The 14,360-nt window shown below is 44.9% G+C and overlaps 1 protein-coding gene across 2 annotated transcripts in view; it reads left to right on the forward strand.

The window, feature by feature from the left end:
- Window positions 1–14,360, forward strand: part of POLR3B (RNA polymerase III subunit B) — a 103,253-nt gene that overhangs the window by 2,371 nt on the left and 86,522 nt on the right. Inside the window, exons 3-9 of one of the 2 annotated variants that reach the window (XM_074271482.1) lie at window positions 234–290; window positions 379–443; window positions 1,296–1,371; window positions 5,566–5,666; window positions 8,004–8,095; window positions 9,853–9,970; window positions 10,393–10,501. In XM_074271482.1, coding sequence (XP_074127583.1) covers window positions 234–290; window positions 379–443; window positions 1,296–1,371; window positions 5,566–5,666; window positions 8,004–8,095; window positions 9,853–9,970; window positions 10,393–10,501 — 618 coding nt within the window. Of the gene's footprint in view, window positions 1–233; window positions 291–378; window positions 444–1,295; window positions 1,372–5,565; window positions 5,667–8,003; window positions 8,096–9,302; window positions 9,476–9,849; window positions 9,971–10,392; window positions 10,502–14,360 lie in introns of those variants that run through there. The other variant, XM_074271483.1, reaches the window with a different exon arrangement.

Genomic DNA, 14,360 nt, shown 5'->3' on the forward strand with positions numbered 1-14,360 from the left:
GCTTAATGGGCCCAGGGGAAGGGGTCCTTGGCCAGGCCCAGACCAGCATCAGCTCTTCTATTGCTCTCAGCTGGGTGAGTTCTGGTTTTGGTCAGGATGAAGGGCCGTTTCTAAGCAGGATGTGCAGCTTTCCCAAAAGCTTTGTTAAATTTGATACCTTGTGATGGCCGAGATTCAGTTGCAGATTTTATTCTTTTGGGGCTGATCTTGGGGCTTCTTTCTGATCCCTGTAGGTGAAAGGCCTCGTGAAGCAACACATTGACTCCTTCAATTATTTCATCAATGTAGAGGTGAGTGTGCTGTCTGGGGCCCAGACTCGGGCAGTGAGAGTTACCTGCAAGACTGAGATTTCTTTCCTTCTTTCTGTCTTTCCTGTAGATAAAGAAGATCATGAAAGCCAACGAAAAGGTCACCAGTGATGCTGACCCCATGTGGTACTTAAAGTAAGCAGAGGTTTGCTCTTTTGTACAGTCTGTTCTTTTCAGAAACACGGTTGTTATGAGATAGATTATGCTAGCCACTAAAAAACACCCCCCCCCAATCTTCTCTCAATCTTTCATTTGGTTTGATATTAATAACTGATTTTAAAGTTCTTGAATTAAATTCTATTCAAAGAGGAGAATTACTATTTGCTTCCGTGTTTGCTTGGTCTTTGAAACTAATGGATTAGTCCAGTGCCCAGTAGAGTGCCTAGTATGTAATATAAATGTGTTCTCTTGGGCTGATCATCCTAGTGTGTCACTTCTACTTGCCATATTTTTTAGAAAATTGTATATTTGTTCAGGAGGGACCCCTTGATTATGTACCTTATAGATCAGGGCCCTGTGAACTGTATAATGAAATTATTTGCTAAGGCAATCCCTGGTGATGATGAGCTGAAAGCTGTGTACAGTAACCTCCCACTGCTCTTGAGTCCTTTAAGTTGATAATTTTGTGTGACTGGTGAAGGATGATGTAAATATCCAAATGGCTTTTGGCAGAAAAAAGATTCTCCATCCCTGCTATAGATAAATGGTGACATGCTTCAAAGACATGAACCTGTGACTTTTTCTTTTCCACTTTTCTCTCTTCTCCTCCAGAATAGTATGTTACACTTAATAGAAATTATCAAATGTTTATTGAATATATGTTTATTTACACGCTTGTGCAAATAAGAGAATATCAGTTTGAAGCTATCCCTGTAGATTTTGAACTTTAACAGTCAATATATATTGACTCTGGTATTTTGGGTGAAGATAGACTGTTAGTTTTTCACATACAAAATAGAATTGACATTGGATTTATTTGCTTTTCAGATATCTTAACATCTATGTGGGCCTCCCTGATGTTGAAGAAAGCTTTAATGTGACAAGGCCTGTGTCTCCCCATGAGGTAATTAAGAAATATGATCTTTAGAGCTACTTTTTAATTACAGATATCTCCCCACATTTTTGTAAGATAAACTTATCTGCAACACAAATTCAAATACGTAAACAGGTCAAAAGACAAAATCAAATTAATTGTACGTGGAATAGAATCAATGAATGTTGTTTTTTTTAAGGGTTTTTTTTTTTTTTTTTTTTTTTTTTTTTTTAGGGGAAGGAGCTAGGCCTGTGATTTCTTAGGTGTGGGGAGCTGCTAGTGAGGCACTTTGGCCAGTATAAAACTGCACGTCAGTGGTCACTCACATTTGTCTGAGGCGCTGAGACGAGCCACTTGCTCAGGGCTCCAGAATTGGTATGTGTGCAAAGCAGGACCTGGAGCCTGGTCTGCCTGACCTGGAGGCTAGCTCTCCACATTCTGTCCCATACTGCCTCTCATTTGAAAAATATATGTGTTACCTGTCACTGGGGAAAGTGTCCAGCTGTTCCAGTCACTTCTGGCTCTCCATGTCCCCATTTTGGTATTCTTGGTAAAGATACCGGAGGGGTTTGTCATTTCCTTTTCCAGCTCATTTTACAAATGAGGAAACTGAGACAGAGTGAAATGTCACAAGGTAGTAACAGAATTAACTTCGTTGTTTCAATGTCCCTTTCTGGACAACTCTTTCTGGAGTTGTGCTTTTTTTCTTTGTGTATCATTTTCCATACCAAAATGAGGATGATGACAATAATTCATTTAGTGGCTTTAGGTTTGTAAAATACTTGGCAAACATCATTGCCCTCATTTTATTTTTGGGAGAATAGAAGTGCAAAGAAACTGATTGATTAGATCAAGATCAACTAAAGCATAAAGTGTCAGGGTATCGAGCCAGTCTGGTGCTCTCCCCGCCCTGCACGCTGCTGCCTCTGCAGTAAGGAGGGGCCCAGCTCTCCAGGAGAGCCTTTTCTCCCTATTCAGCACACCCAGGTCTTCTCTCTCCTCTGACTCGTGATTTGGGGGCTATTCACCAAGCACATGCACATCTCACACTACGAACTGATGCTAACCTTGGCATAAATTAAGTGGTTAAACTCCCGATTACTTGGCACAGCAGCCTTGGTAAGTGGGTAGAGCCCTCATTGTTTTCTTCCTTTGTAGATGAAGGAACTTAGAAAGGCTACGTGACTTCTGGAGGTCCCTCAGGTAGTTAGTGATGGGCTCTCTGGGCCACCCCGCTGTCCTCCCCAGCCTTTGGTACTTCTGTCCACACTGAGCTTTAGGAGGAGGCCGGGCTCCCTCAGAGCTTCAGGTGATAGATGGGGGGGACAATGGGCCCATGTAGTGTGTGTGTTCCCCTCTGTGGCTCTCTAGCATTTGACCCACCATCTGCCTCCTCATTTCTGAAAATCTTCTCTTGCTTTCTCCCCTGGCTGGCCTCCCTCTTTTTTTCTTGCTTTCCTTCCTAATCCTGTTTCCTGACTGGAAGAGCCACCCCACTCTCCTTTGTGGTGCGATGAGTGGATCTTACCTCCTCGTTTCAGGCATTGTCATCGCCTTCCTCCCGAATCCCATTCCTCTCTGATTCTTCCTTTTCCTTCCTCTGTTCTGGAGAGTTACCTGATAGTTCAGCAAATTCCGTAATTGAGTATGGGCCAACTGCTGAGCCCCAGGCTCAGTGAGCCAGGGAGAGACCGAGGGGGAAGCTCCTGTGCTTTTGGTGCTTCTTTTTGGAGGCATCTCTCCTTAGCTTTTGTGTGTTTCCTCTGTTGGGGTCTCCTCTCCCCCCCGTTACTTTGTGCACCTCCTCGGAGAGATCCCTGCCCTCTGGCCTCTCCCTCCAGGTCCATCTTGTCTAGCACCACGTGGAGCCAGAGGCCCTACATTTGGCACTTCCTTGCCTGATTTACTGAACTTGGGGCAGCTCCTCAGCTGCCTGGGCCCTGGACTTTGGAGTAGGTGACCTCCAGGACCCTCTCAGGACTCAGTCTGTGGTCCTGTGATCTCTTTTTCTGGAGACTTTGGGCCTGGGGCTGCCAGAGCCAGGAGGAGCTGGCCAACGCCATCCTGGGTGTTGGCGTGTGCGTTTAAGGGTGATCCTGCCCCACCTTGTTTGTGTTTTATCCCCAGCAGAGTTTAACCCTCTCTTTGTATAAGTGCTGTGCCTCCCCCAAATGTTTGTGGAATGGGATTGAGGGTCACCTCCCTAGTAGGAAGCCTCTTGGGGGGGCCCACATTTCTCATCCTCTTGCTGTTGACCCCATAACATAACCTGGCTCAGGCCTGTCTGCTGCCCTTTACAGTGTGCTGCCCTGTGAACACGCAATGTTGGAATCCCCAATTCTAAGCTTTTGCTTTGTGGGCTGCCATTCTTGTCAGCCTAGAATCATAGCTTGCCTTTGTGTGTGATTATAGTTAAAGAATACTTGGATGATTTTTGTTGTATTTGAAAGCGAAGTCACTGGAGTTGCGTAGCTAGGAAGTGTTTGTTCCATGTCTTTTGACTTCTAAGTCCTGGTGATTTTTCTAATCTTTCTTTTTAAAATTGGATCCTCTCATCTTGCCCAGCCTAGGAATGCAGGGACTACTCATGGGCACCATCCCACCATTGGTGGACACACAAGTGCTTGCCAACTTGGGGTGATTTGCTCCCTAATTAGGCGACCCGGTGCCGTTCTGCGGGCTCCCCGGTGCCGTTCTGCGGGCTCCCCCACATTAATGCTGAGCTTGATGCGGATACCTGATTTAGCCTGGCCAATTGTGGTTCAGAAGCTTCCCTGGTCGCAGCAGGGTACCACAGGCTGGCCCTCCCATTGCAGAGGCCTAGCACACAGCCACATCTGCACCCCCTTCTCCCGTCAGCCCAGCCAGTCCATGAATCTCTACAGCCACTCTCTGCCTCGCATGTTGGTTCTTGCACTGGAACCGAACTGTTTCCTATGGAAAAGCTTCAAGGAATTAACATTGTACAGAATCTCCTGCAGATTTTTTTTCCGGTGGTTTTTCCGATTCTCACGTGTCTCATTATTGAACTAAATGGACTCTTGAGAAGTCATGGAGTCTTGTTCCCTGATTTGACCCTCTTCAGTTTCTTGTGGCTGGTGGTGATAGATTAGACTGATTTGACTTCCCCCTTAAGGAGTGAGAAAGCTAAGGCTAGCTTTAAAATGGTTGTTGGATGGGGACAGATCCTCTTCTTCCCGGGAAAGTTCTCCACCTAGTGGCCGTGAGGTGCATCAGAACAAAAATGACTTCGTGTCCTCATTTCTGGTTTTTGGCAGGAAAAGTTAAACTACACAGCAAAGGAACGAGATATTGAGCATCCTATTAAATAGCCAAAGGGAATTAGATTGTAACATTTATGGAACCAAGTAGCATGAGCACCTAACTAGGAGCACATTTAAGACAAAGATTTTAGATTGTAAAATGGATTTAAAAACATGCTTAGAGCTGTCACTGACTGTTTTTTCTCTCCTGTGTCTGAGTACTTTGCTGCTATGTTCTAATTCAGGCAAAGGCACAGAACATTGTCCTGTTCTCTCTAATAATCTCATTAGGGAAACAATGAAAGCACGTGAAGCAGAGTGCTTTCCGGCCTCCTTTTTGGGCATGGACTAATTTCACGCAGAATTCAAAGATAGAGCCCAGTGGCTTGGAGTGTTTGCAGAAAGCTGAGTCTGCATCTGTTCCAAGGCCATGGGATGCTCAGTTTTATGAGACAGACAGGCTTGTTTATTGATCATTCAGAACTTAGCTTCGTCTGTACAATATGACTGTAAACCTATAGATCCTTCCTCAAGGCATCGTGTTCAGTAGATTGGCTACTTTCTCTCCGTTGTCCTATGATTCAGTTCCTGATTACTCAGCCTCAGCAGCATTGCTAAACGAATCATTTTCCGTGAATTCAATTGGTACAAAAGCAATCTTTGCTAGATTTGGTGATGCTAAAGAGCATTGCAAGGGAAAACTGTCAGGATTCTGGTGTTCTGCTCCCTTGTTGGACTGCCCGATCCCCAGGTGTGCAATGCAGACATCATTCACTGGCTTTAGTCTGACTTCAGAGTCAGGAAGAGAATGAGGCAGCAGGAGGATGGGTTAGTGTGGGATTGACGCCAATGAAATGGAGCTTCCCTTCTTGAAGAGAGGCGTGGAGGACAAGATGCCACAAGCATCAGGCCTTTCCTTCACTGAGAGGCTGTAACACAGGACTCTGACTTTGTGTTACAGTGCCGTTTGCGAGACATGACGTACTCGGCTCCCATTACTGTGGATATTGAGTATACCCGGGGCAGCCAAAGGATTATTCGGAATGCTTTACCCATTGGCAGGTGAGAAAAGCGTGTGTGTGTGTGTGTGTGTGTGTGTGTCTTGTGGTGTGTATGTACATGTGCATGTGTGTGTGCATTTTATTTCCTGGAGTGGTAAACTTGAAATGACAAGTATAAACTTAACAAAGATTCTTTCTCCTGACCTGTCCTTGTCATTAACAAGGTAACACAAGCCTTTAGAGAAGATTTCCCAAGGCTAGCCTTCTTGCCAAAAGATTATTGTATATTTTGTTACTTTAAAGCTTTTCTTTACTCTCTAGGAGTTGTTCTATTTTTTTTTTTTTTTAGTAGCTTTTTATTTACAAGATATATGCATGGGTAATTTTTCAGCATTGACAATTGCAAAACCTTTTGTTCCAACTTTTCCCCTCCTTCCCTCCACCCCTTCCCCCATATGGCAGGTTGACCAATACATGTTAAATATGTTAAAGTATAAGCTAAATACAATATATGTATTGTATTTTTTGCTGTACAAAAAAAAAATTCAGACTTTGAAATAGTGTATAATTAACCTGTGAAGGAAATCCAAAATGCAGGCGGACAAAAATAGAGGGATTGGGAATTCTATGCAATGGTTCATAGTCCTCTCCCAGAGTTCTTTCGCTGGGTGTAGCTGGTTCAGTTCATTACTGCTCTATTGGAACTGATTTGGTTCATCTCATTGTTGGAGAGGGCCACGTCTCTCAGAATTGATCATCATACAGTGTTGTTGTTGAAATATACAACGAAATCCTGGTTCTGCTCATTTCATTCAGCATCAGTTCCTGTCAGTCTCTCCAGGCCTTTCTGAGATCATCCTGCTGGTCATTTCTTACAGAGCAATAATATTCCATAATATTCATATACCACAATTTATTCAGCCATTCTCCAATTGATGGGCATGCACTCAGTTTCCAGTTTCTCAGCCTGCTCTTTTCTTATAGAAGAATATTACATTCACATACCATAACTTATTCAGTCATTCTCCAGTTGTTGGGCATCCACTCAATTTCTAATTCCTTGCTAGTTCTGCTACAGACTTTTGCACATGTGGGTCCCTTTCCCTTCTTTATGATTTCCTTGGAATACAGACCTAGTAGAGACTTTGCTGGATCAAAGGGTATTACAGTTTTATAGGCTTTTGGGCAGAATTCCAATAGAGCAGTAATGAATTGAACCAGTTACACCCAGTGAAAGAACTCTGGGAGATGGCTATGAACTACTACATAGAATTCCCAATCCCTCTATTTTTGTCTGCCTGCATTTTGGATCTCCTTCATAGGTTAATTGTATATATGACCAACAAGATGATTTCAGAAAGGCCTGAACTGATGCTGAGAGAAATAAGCAGGCCCAGGAAATCATTATATACTTCAACAACAATACTATATAATGATCACTTAGTTTCCAGTTTCTTGGGATTTTACCACCTCCCATACTGAACACAGTTTGCACTTAATATGTGCTTGTCCAAGGACTGCTGTAAGTGATCTGTTCTTCAGGCACACGTGAAACCTTTGATGATGCCCCTGGACAAAACGCATTTCCTGGCAATGTTTGATGTTCCATGATCATGTATGTGGGAGGTGGTCAGTTTGACCCAGGCAGTTTATGGGGCCATTTTTTGATATATGATGCAAGGACAAGAAAATGTTCCTAGCAGTCCTGGCTTCTTAGCTGTAGTGTCAGCAAATGAGAGTATCTATACCCCAAATTGGGCCTGTCCACATGCTGTGAAAAGCATCCTGAGGTGGGGTTAAGTTCAGTGGTGTTTTCCAGACCAGAACCATGGCTTAGATGATTCTGTTAAACATATTCCCATATTCATCAGGGAATGAATAACAAAAGTGAACTTTAGATTATTTTATTTTAATCTGGTCTGTCTTTGTGCAGAGAATCTTATTTTCAATAGGCTTCTTTGTGGGTAATACTCCGTGCTTATGTGGATATTCCCTTCCCCACATCCCCCCCAGCATCCAGAAAAATGAGAAAATAGAATTAAGACGGAAGCTCTGCTTACTTTAGCTGAAGACTTTGACAAAATATTCTGGCCCTCTTTCAGGATATTGCAATAAATATTTAATCACAATATTTCAAAAAATATTGAGTGATCTAATATACTGTTCTGAAGAGAGCAAATTGTATTATGGATTAGAATGAAGAGTGAAGATTTTCATTTCTGTGTTGTTGCTGGGCATCAGGCATCTTAAAGTTTTTGAGAAATGATTTAGAAGCTGTTTAAGAGATTGAATTTTTTTATTTGCTCTCAATGCTTATGTGGTTATTTTTCTTTGAGAATTGTTATATTTTGCAAATAATGCATGTGGGACTCAACACTCTTATCTTTTCTGAAAACAGAATGCCTATTATGCTTCGGAGCTCAAACTGTGTCCTTACAGGGAAAACGCCGGCTGAGTTTGCTAAACTCAATGAATGCCCTTTAGATCCAGGTACGTTTTTCTCCTTTTTTCTGCTTTTATCTTTGCTATTCCCATTTACTGTTGTGACTTTATTGATATCTTTTGTTTTATAACATCTCCACTTCACATATCTTTTAAAAAGTACTCTTTGTTAAAACATTTATTTAAAGAAACAGGAAAAAAATTAACAGACTAATTCATATGTCAGAGAAATCTGAAAATAAGTGCAGCAATTGTTGACTCTTGCTTCTGCAAAGGGGTTGGAAAGGAGTGTCTTCCCATCCCTCTTTTTTGGAGCATGCTTATTCTTTATAATTTTGCAACATTGCTGGTGTGTGTGTGTAAGAGAGAGAGAAGGAGTTTGTTCTATTTATATTGTTGTAATCATTATGTCTGTCATGTTCTTGGTTCTGCTTACTTCATTTCTGCATTAATTCGTGGAGATCTTTCTATACTTTTCGTTGGAACATTACATTACATTCCTAAACCTCAGTCTGCTTAGCCATGCCCCAGTTGATGGACATCTATTTTGTTAATTTTTTTGCTATCATAAGTGCTGTTACAAAAAGTTTGGTATCAGTGCCTTCCTTGATCTATGTGTCCAATGGAATCTCTGGATCAGAGGGCCTGGATGTTTAGTCACTTTATTTGCATAATTCCAAATTGCTTTCCAAAATAGTTGTACTGGTCTGCAGCTTCACCAACAATGTTAGTGTGTCTGGCCTGGCACAACCCTTCCACTGTTGACCATTCTCTCCTTTTGTCATTTCTGCCGATTTGCAGGGATGTGAATGTTCTCCCACTTTAGAAAAAGAGCAATACATGTTCTGAAACAACCTCAAACCTGGAGCTTTCCAGCTTACCATGCATTATCTTATCCCACATGTCATGCATTGGATGATATTAAACATGTTCATGAAGTATTTTGAAGATTGGCCCAGTATTTATTTACTCTTTTAGCACAAAAATCTAATGGCTTGATCTGTTTTGTTTTTTTTTCCCCCTGCATAAGTAAAATTTTAGTGTCCCAAATGTTTATTCTTAGTCTCTTTTCTTTTATCTCTTGGTATGCTTAAACAAAACAAAAGCCAATCCCATAAAAAGCAAATTTTTTTCCTAGTCTAGATTGAAAAATGTTAAAAAGATGGGCGAGAAACCATTTCAAAATACAGTTGAGATGGAATGTGTTAACATTCTCTAAATAAACAATGGTAAAATTCTATGTTGTTTTCAATGGAGGTGTTTTTGTTTTGTTTTATTTTTAATGTCTCAGGCTCAGCATTTTTAGACTTTTTCATAATTCACTTAGCCCTTTTTCATTGATTTATTTTCTTTCTATGATAACCTTTATTTTGTTCCTGTTTGGATGCATTGATGCAGAATCCCCAGAGATTTTGACAGGAATTACTGGTAGGCTGAAACTATAATGACTTCACATTGTAGAAGGCAAAGGTAACTGACATTAAATCCCATCAGGAAGCACTGCCTTGTTCTGTTCTGAAAATTGCTGGACCTTTGGGGGCTACTCCTCTTCCTAGAGCTGGTGCTAATGCAGCTGGGCCCTGAAGAGGGAGGGGGTGAGCCCAAGGAGGTGCCCAGGCTGGCAGAGCTTGCCCAGCCTTCAGTGGCCTTTGTTGGGTTGCAGCTGTGTGCCATTCTGCTGCCACTGATGAGGTGTCAGGGATGCTCGATCTGGCCCCCAGATAAGTCAGGAGGCGAGTGCCTGGCCTCTGTAGTCGGGACGGGCCAAGGAGGACTCAGGGTCGGCCTTTTCTTTTTTGGAGCAGGTGGTTACTTCATCGTCAAAGGAGTCGAGAAGGTCATTCTCATTCAAGAGCAGTTATCGAAAAACAGAATCATCGTGGAAGCTGACAGAAAAGGCACGGTGGGAGCCTCCGTTACCAGGTAAGCAGTCTGTTGAGGCTCCCCATTTTCTAGGAAATATTGGAGATCCTTCCTTGAGATTAGTTATAATACCCATGTTTGGCGTGGGTATAGTATAGTCCGTATTTCCTGAGTGGTGTACAGTGAAAAATGCTAGCATAGAATAGTCATTGAGACAAGGCCAAAGGGTCACAGCTCTGAGGCCCACAATTGGTCAGGCATCAAGTCCCTCCTCTGATCAATAATCAGGTTTTCTAAAATCTCCCAAGTCCCTCCAAAAAGAAGAGCCTTCTGGGTTTTCAGCACGCGCCGGTCCTAAACCGCCAAAATTCTGAGTCAGTCATCTCACGGCCTTGCAAGGAGACGCTGCCCGATGGTGACCCCTGCCGGGATGGTTTCTGCTGGGCATGAGAGCATTTCAAATAACCTGAGTTTCCTTGCAGTTCAACCCATGAGAAGAAGAGCAGGACCAACATTGCTGTGAAGCAGGGGCGGTTTTACCTGAGACACAACACCTTGTCTGAAGACATCCCCATCGTGATCATCTTTAAGGTAGGGTAGAGACTATGACTGGAAGCCTCCTCAGGGCTCCCTCCTCAAAGACCCGGGCCAGGCAGGGTCCTCAGTGCTGCCAAGGGGGGGGAGGCCTCTTCTGTGGCTGGGGCAGGGCGGTGTCGAACATCGGCAAGAAGGAGGACTTTGGTCCTGCTGTGGAGGCTGATCCATGCCTCTGCAGGAGGAGGAGCTGGCCACCTGGGGGTGGGGGGAATGAGCAGGCTTCTCGGGAGGCACGGGAGCCACTAAGAGAGAACCTGGGTCCTGCTTTAGGAATGGGGATGGCGATGGGGTCCATGGTTTGTTCTGTGGGGAGGTCTTGGATGAGAAGCCTCTCTGAGAGACGAACAAAGAAGCTTTCCTTGTGATGCCCTTTGTGATGCTTTATGTTGTCTGAAAAGAAAGCTTAAAGAGGGGATAGGAGCTCGCCCACGATACCAGAGGGTCACAGTTGGGCTGTGGAGCCAGGGCCCTTTCCTACAGCTTCCTCCGTTGTCTGTGTCTTATAAATACATGGTGTCAGGTTCCCCCCCAGCCCTTCAGCTCTGAACATTTCTGATTTCAAGCACAAACGAGAAAACAAGGCCGCTCAAAAGATCCGGGGTTTGGCCCATGTGGCCAGTGTGCTACAGAACTGAAACCCTCCCCCTTGGAGATGTCGTTTTTCCAGGTGCTTTGACCAAAGGCTTCGTCCCCCGGTGCTGAGCATCACCCTGGTCCTGGGATGGCATTAACACCCCATTGGCATGTTAATATTCCCTCCTTTGGGATGCTTATTTCTCAGAAGTCTCCTTGGAAGCACCTGCCAGAGTTCAGGCTTTGTGGCCTCTGAACCCAGGGCACCTCCATACCAGGATGGAGGAGGGGAGGATTTGAAGATATGAGCAATTAGATAAGGAGGGGGAGAAAGAGAAAAGACGGGAAGATGGGCTCCTTGAACACTCTGGTGGAGAAGCAGCTGAAAGAAGCGGAGAGGGAAGTTGGCTTCTCTGTTGGAATCCTGGGTCAGGGGCTCTGGAGGTGGATGGCCCCATTCCTATCTCCGATTTCATTTTGAAATTTGTGGCTCTCCTTTCCCTTGGTACTTGTGTCTCACTAACACTACTCTCGCTTTTATCAGCCACAATTAAGGTTATTTTTTGGCTCACAAATGGAACAAAGAAAGGAAGACAGAGAGAATAAAGGGAGAGGATTAAGAGGGATTTGCCTATATGGGGAAGAGAGAATGCCTGAGGTGGGAGTAACTGAACAGTGAATGGAGAGAAAGGGGGGCTGGGGGTGGCATGGGTTCTGTGCAACTGATCCTCCGAGGGGGAAGAAAGGGAGTCAGAGAAAGGGTGCTCCCCGAGCTGGCCACGAGCTGGGGCTGCTTCTTGGGGCGGAGAAGCGCTGGCCGCTCGTCCCATGAGCCGCCCTCATTCAGAACGCTGCCGTGGCTCGGAAAATTGCAAAAGGAAATTTCTCCCCTAAATCTGCTTAGTTTGACTTAACTTGGCTTTCTTAATCTGATGTCTGGATTTGGAGTTTTTCTATTTTAACCTTTTGGTAACTTTTACAATAGAACTGCTTTCCTTTGTTAATTGTATGTATTTTATCTTATGTGTTGAAAAGAATTTTGAAAAATGCATAGACTTTCCCAGGCTTCCAGAAGGGTCTGTGACACAGATTAAGAATCCTTGCCCGGCTCTGCCTGAGGGGAGCTGGAGACGGTTCTGTGTCACAACACACGGGACTGAAAGTTGTAGTCTGGAAAGTTCGGTGAATGTCAGGGGTGCCTTTTCCGGCCTTTTTCCACTTGGAGAGAACTAGGAAGAGTACCAGCGCGCTGTGCGGGCGTCACGTTACACACGGGAGGGGGTGTCCCCATGGGGCAGAACCGGAGGGAGGCGCTCTCCGGCGGGGTGAGGCCGCAGCCCGGCTCTGCGGGGAGCACCACTGGCCTGCAGGCCGGGCGAGGACCAGGACGTACAGCCACGTGGCGCAGGGCCCGGTGCGGCCCCATGAGCCTGGGGGGGCCGTGGGGCCACGGGGCAGAGGCATCTCTCCGCCTGTGTCCCTTCTCTGGCGGCTGCCTGCCTCCTGTGCCACTGGGCTCTGTGACTGACCCCGTGCAGTTGGATCCCCACAAGGGGGCAGCACACGCTCACACATCGGGCAGAAATCCGAGCCGGTGCCTGTGTAGGCTTCTTTTCACTTTGGTTCGGATTCCCTCCCTTAGCCCTTGCTCTCCCAGGCTGCGATTAGTGCGTTCTTCCATACCTGGATGGATCAGGCGCCGCCATTTTCCTCCTCTAAATAAAGCAATGGGTCCCCAGTGTGCGCATTGACGGGACGGGACTTTGCACAGTAAGGATCTCATTGCACATCTATGGGTACACGGAAGGGAAAGGTCCGGGTAAAACTCGAAGCAGCTCTCTCCCTTCCGAAGCACCTGAGGGAGCCGGGCGGTCAGCTGGCCGAGGCTGCGGTGCGTTGGCGGGCTTTCCATCTACTCCTCGAGGGGACTGCGCAAACAGCGTTGCGGCTCTGGGTCCAAAATCATTTGACAGTGGCCAGACTCCCAGAGCGAGTGGCCGGGCTGGGAGAATCCCCCTTTTTGTCCCCGGCAGACGTGAGAAGAAGCTCTTCCTGCTTCTCAGGAGGCTGCACCACGGGTTAGAAGTCAGAGACTTCTGTGAACCCCTGCAGTTTGCCAGGCCAAGGGCCTCCTCATGGGATATTCAGGAGAGGAGGCCCCTGGAGACCCCCGGGCCCGGGCCCTCATCAGGAAAATGAGCACATGGAGGGCTGGTTGGGAAACGATTGTTGGGCAAGCTCCGAGACCACCAGACATCAGGAATGGGAAGACAGCAACGAAAAACACGCTGGAAAGAGGTGTGAGAATTTCCTCAGCTCCTCTCTGAGCTGAGCGAGCCTGCCGGACGCAGGCTGTTTCGGTTGGCAGCTGGCTGACAGGGACAGAAGGAGGGCCTGAGAGGCCTTCTCACTGAGCCTGAATGTAACCGACAGTGCGAGGACTCCTACATCAGCCACGACATTCTCCTCCAGAAATTTTTTCCCACTTAACTTTTGTGTGCTCAGTGTTTGCACTGTGATGTCAACAGTCTTCAGAGTTTTCTGGTGTAGTAGAATAAAACTGAAATTTGGAGGAACATTTGTGGTAGCAAAATTAGGGCTCACTTTTATTTTTTAGAGCAAAACATTTTATTACAGATGATAACACTACAGGTCTTGTGTTCTTTTATAATGACAAATTCAGAGTGATGAATTTTAAAAGAAGAATGAGATCCCTGTTTCTAAGGAATAGGGAAATAAGGACCTTTTACCCTTCATCTACTTAATATTTGTCAAGTCGCTGCTATCAATTTGCATATCATCCTTTTCTTTATAGGACTGCATCCTTTGTGGCTACCATAGCAGAAAGAGAACTCCCTAGTGACCTCATTGTAACAGTGGTCGACCAATAAAATCCATGTTCTCTTAGCACTTTTTGAAATGTCCTCTTTCAGATCAACGAAAGGACATGAAATACATGAAATTATTGCATTGGTTTTCTACTCAAATTTATTCATTGTTTTATGTGGTACTGTATGTTCATCTTGATATAATCGAATTGAATTGATTCTTTAAAAGTGGATGAATTCCAAATCACCATTCCTTATTTTCCTTACATTAACTTCCCAGACCGTGCGAGCTTTTGTTGAACCAGGGTAGTGGTGCCGAGTCTTCTGGTTGTTATAGCACAAGTCTTAAACTCATTAGTGAGGCAAAATGATTTGAGGTACCTGGAGTACAAAGAGTCCCACATAAAACTAGTTTTTAGATGTCTAAATTATGTCTGCGAGGTAAAATAGTT

The sequence above is a fragment of the Sminthopsis crassicaudata genome, chromosome 5 (assembly GCF_048593235.1).
Source record: "Sminthopsis crassicaudata isolate SCR6 chromosome 5, ASM4859323v1, whole genome shotgun sequence".
Classification (NCBI taxonomy): domain Eukaryota; kingdom Metazoa; phylum Chordata; class Mammalia; order Dasyuromorphia; family Dasyuridae; genus Sminthopsis; species Sminthopsis crassicaudata.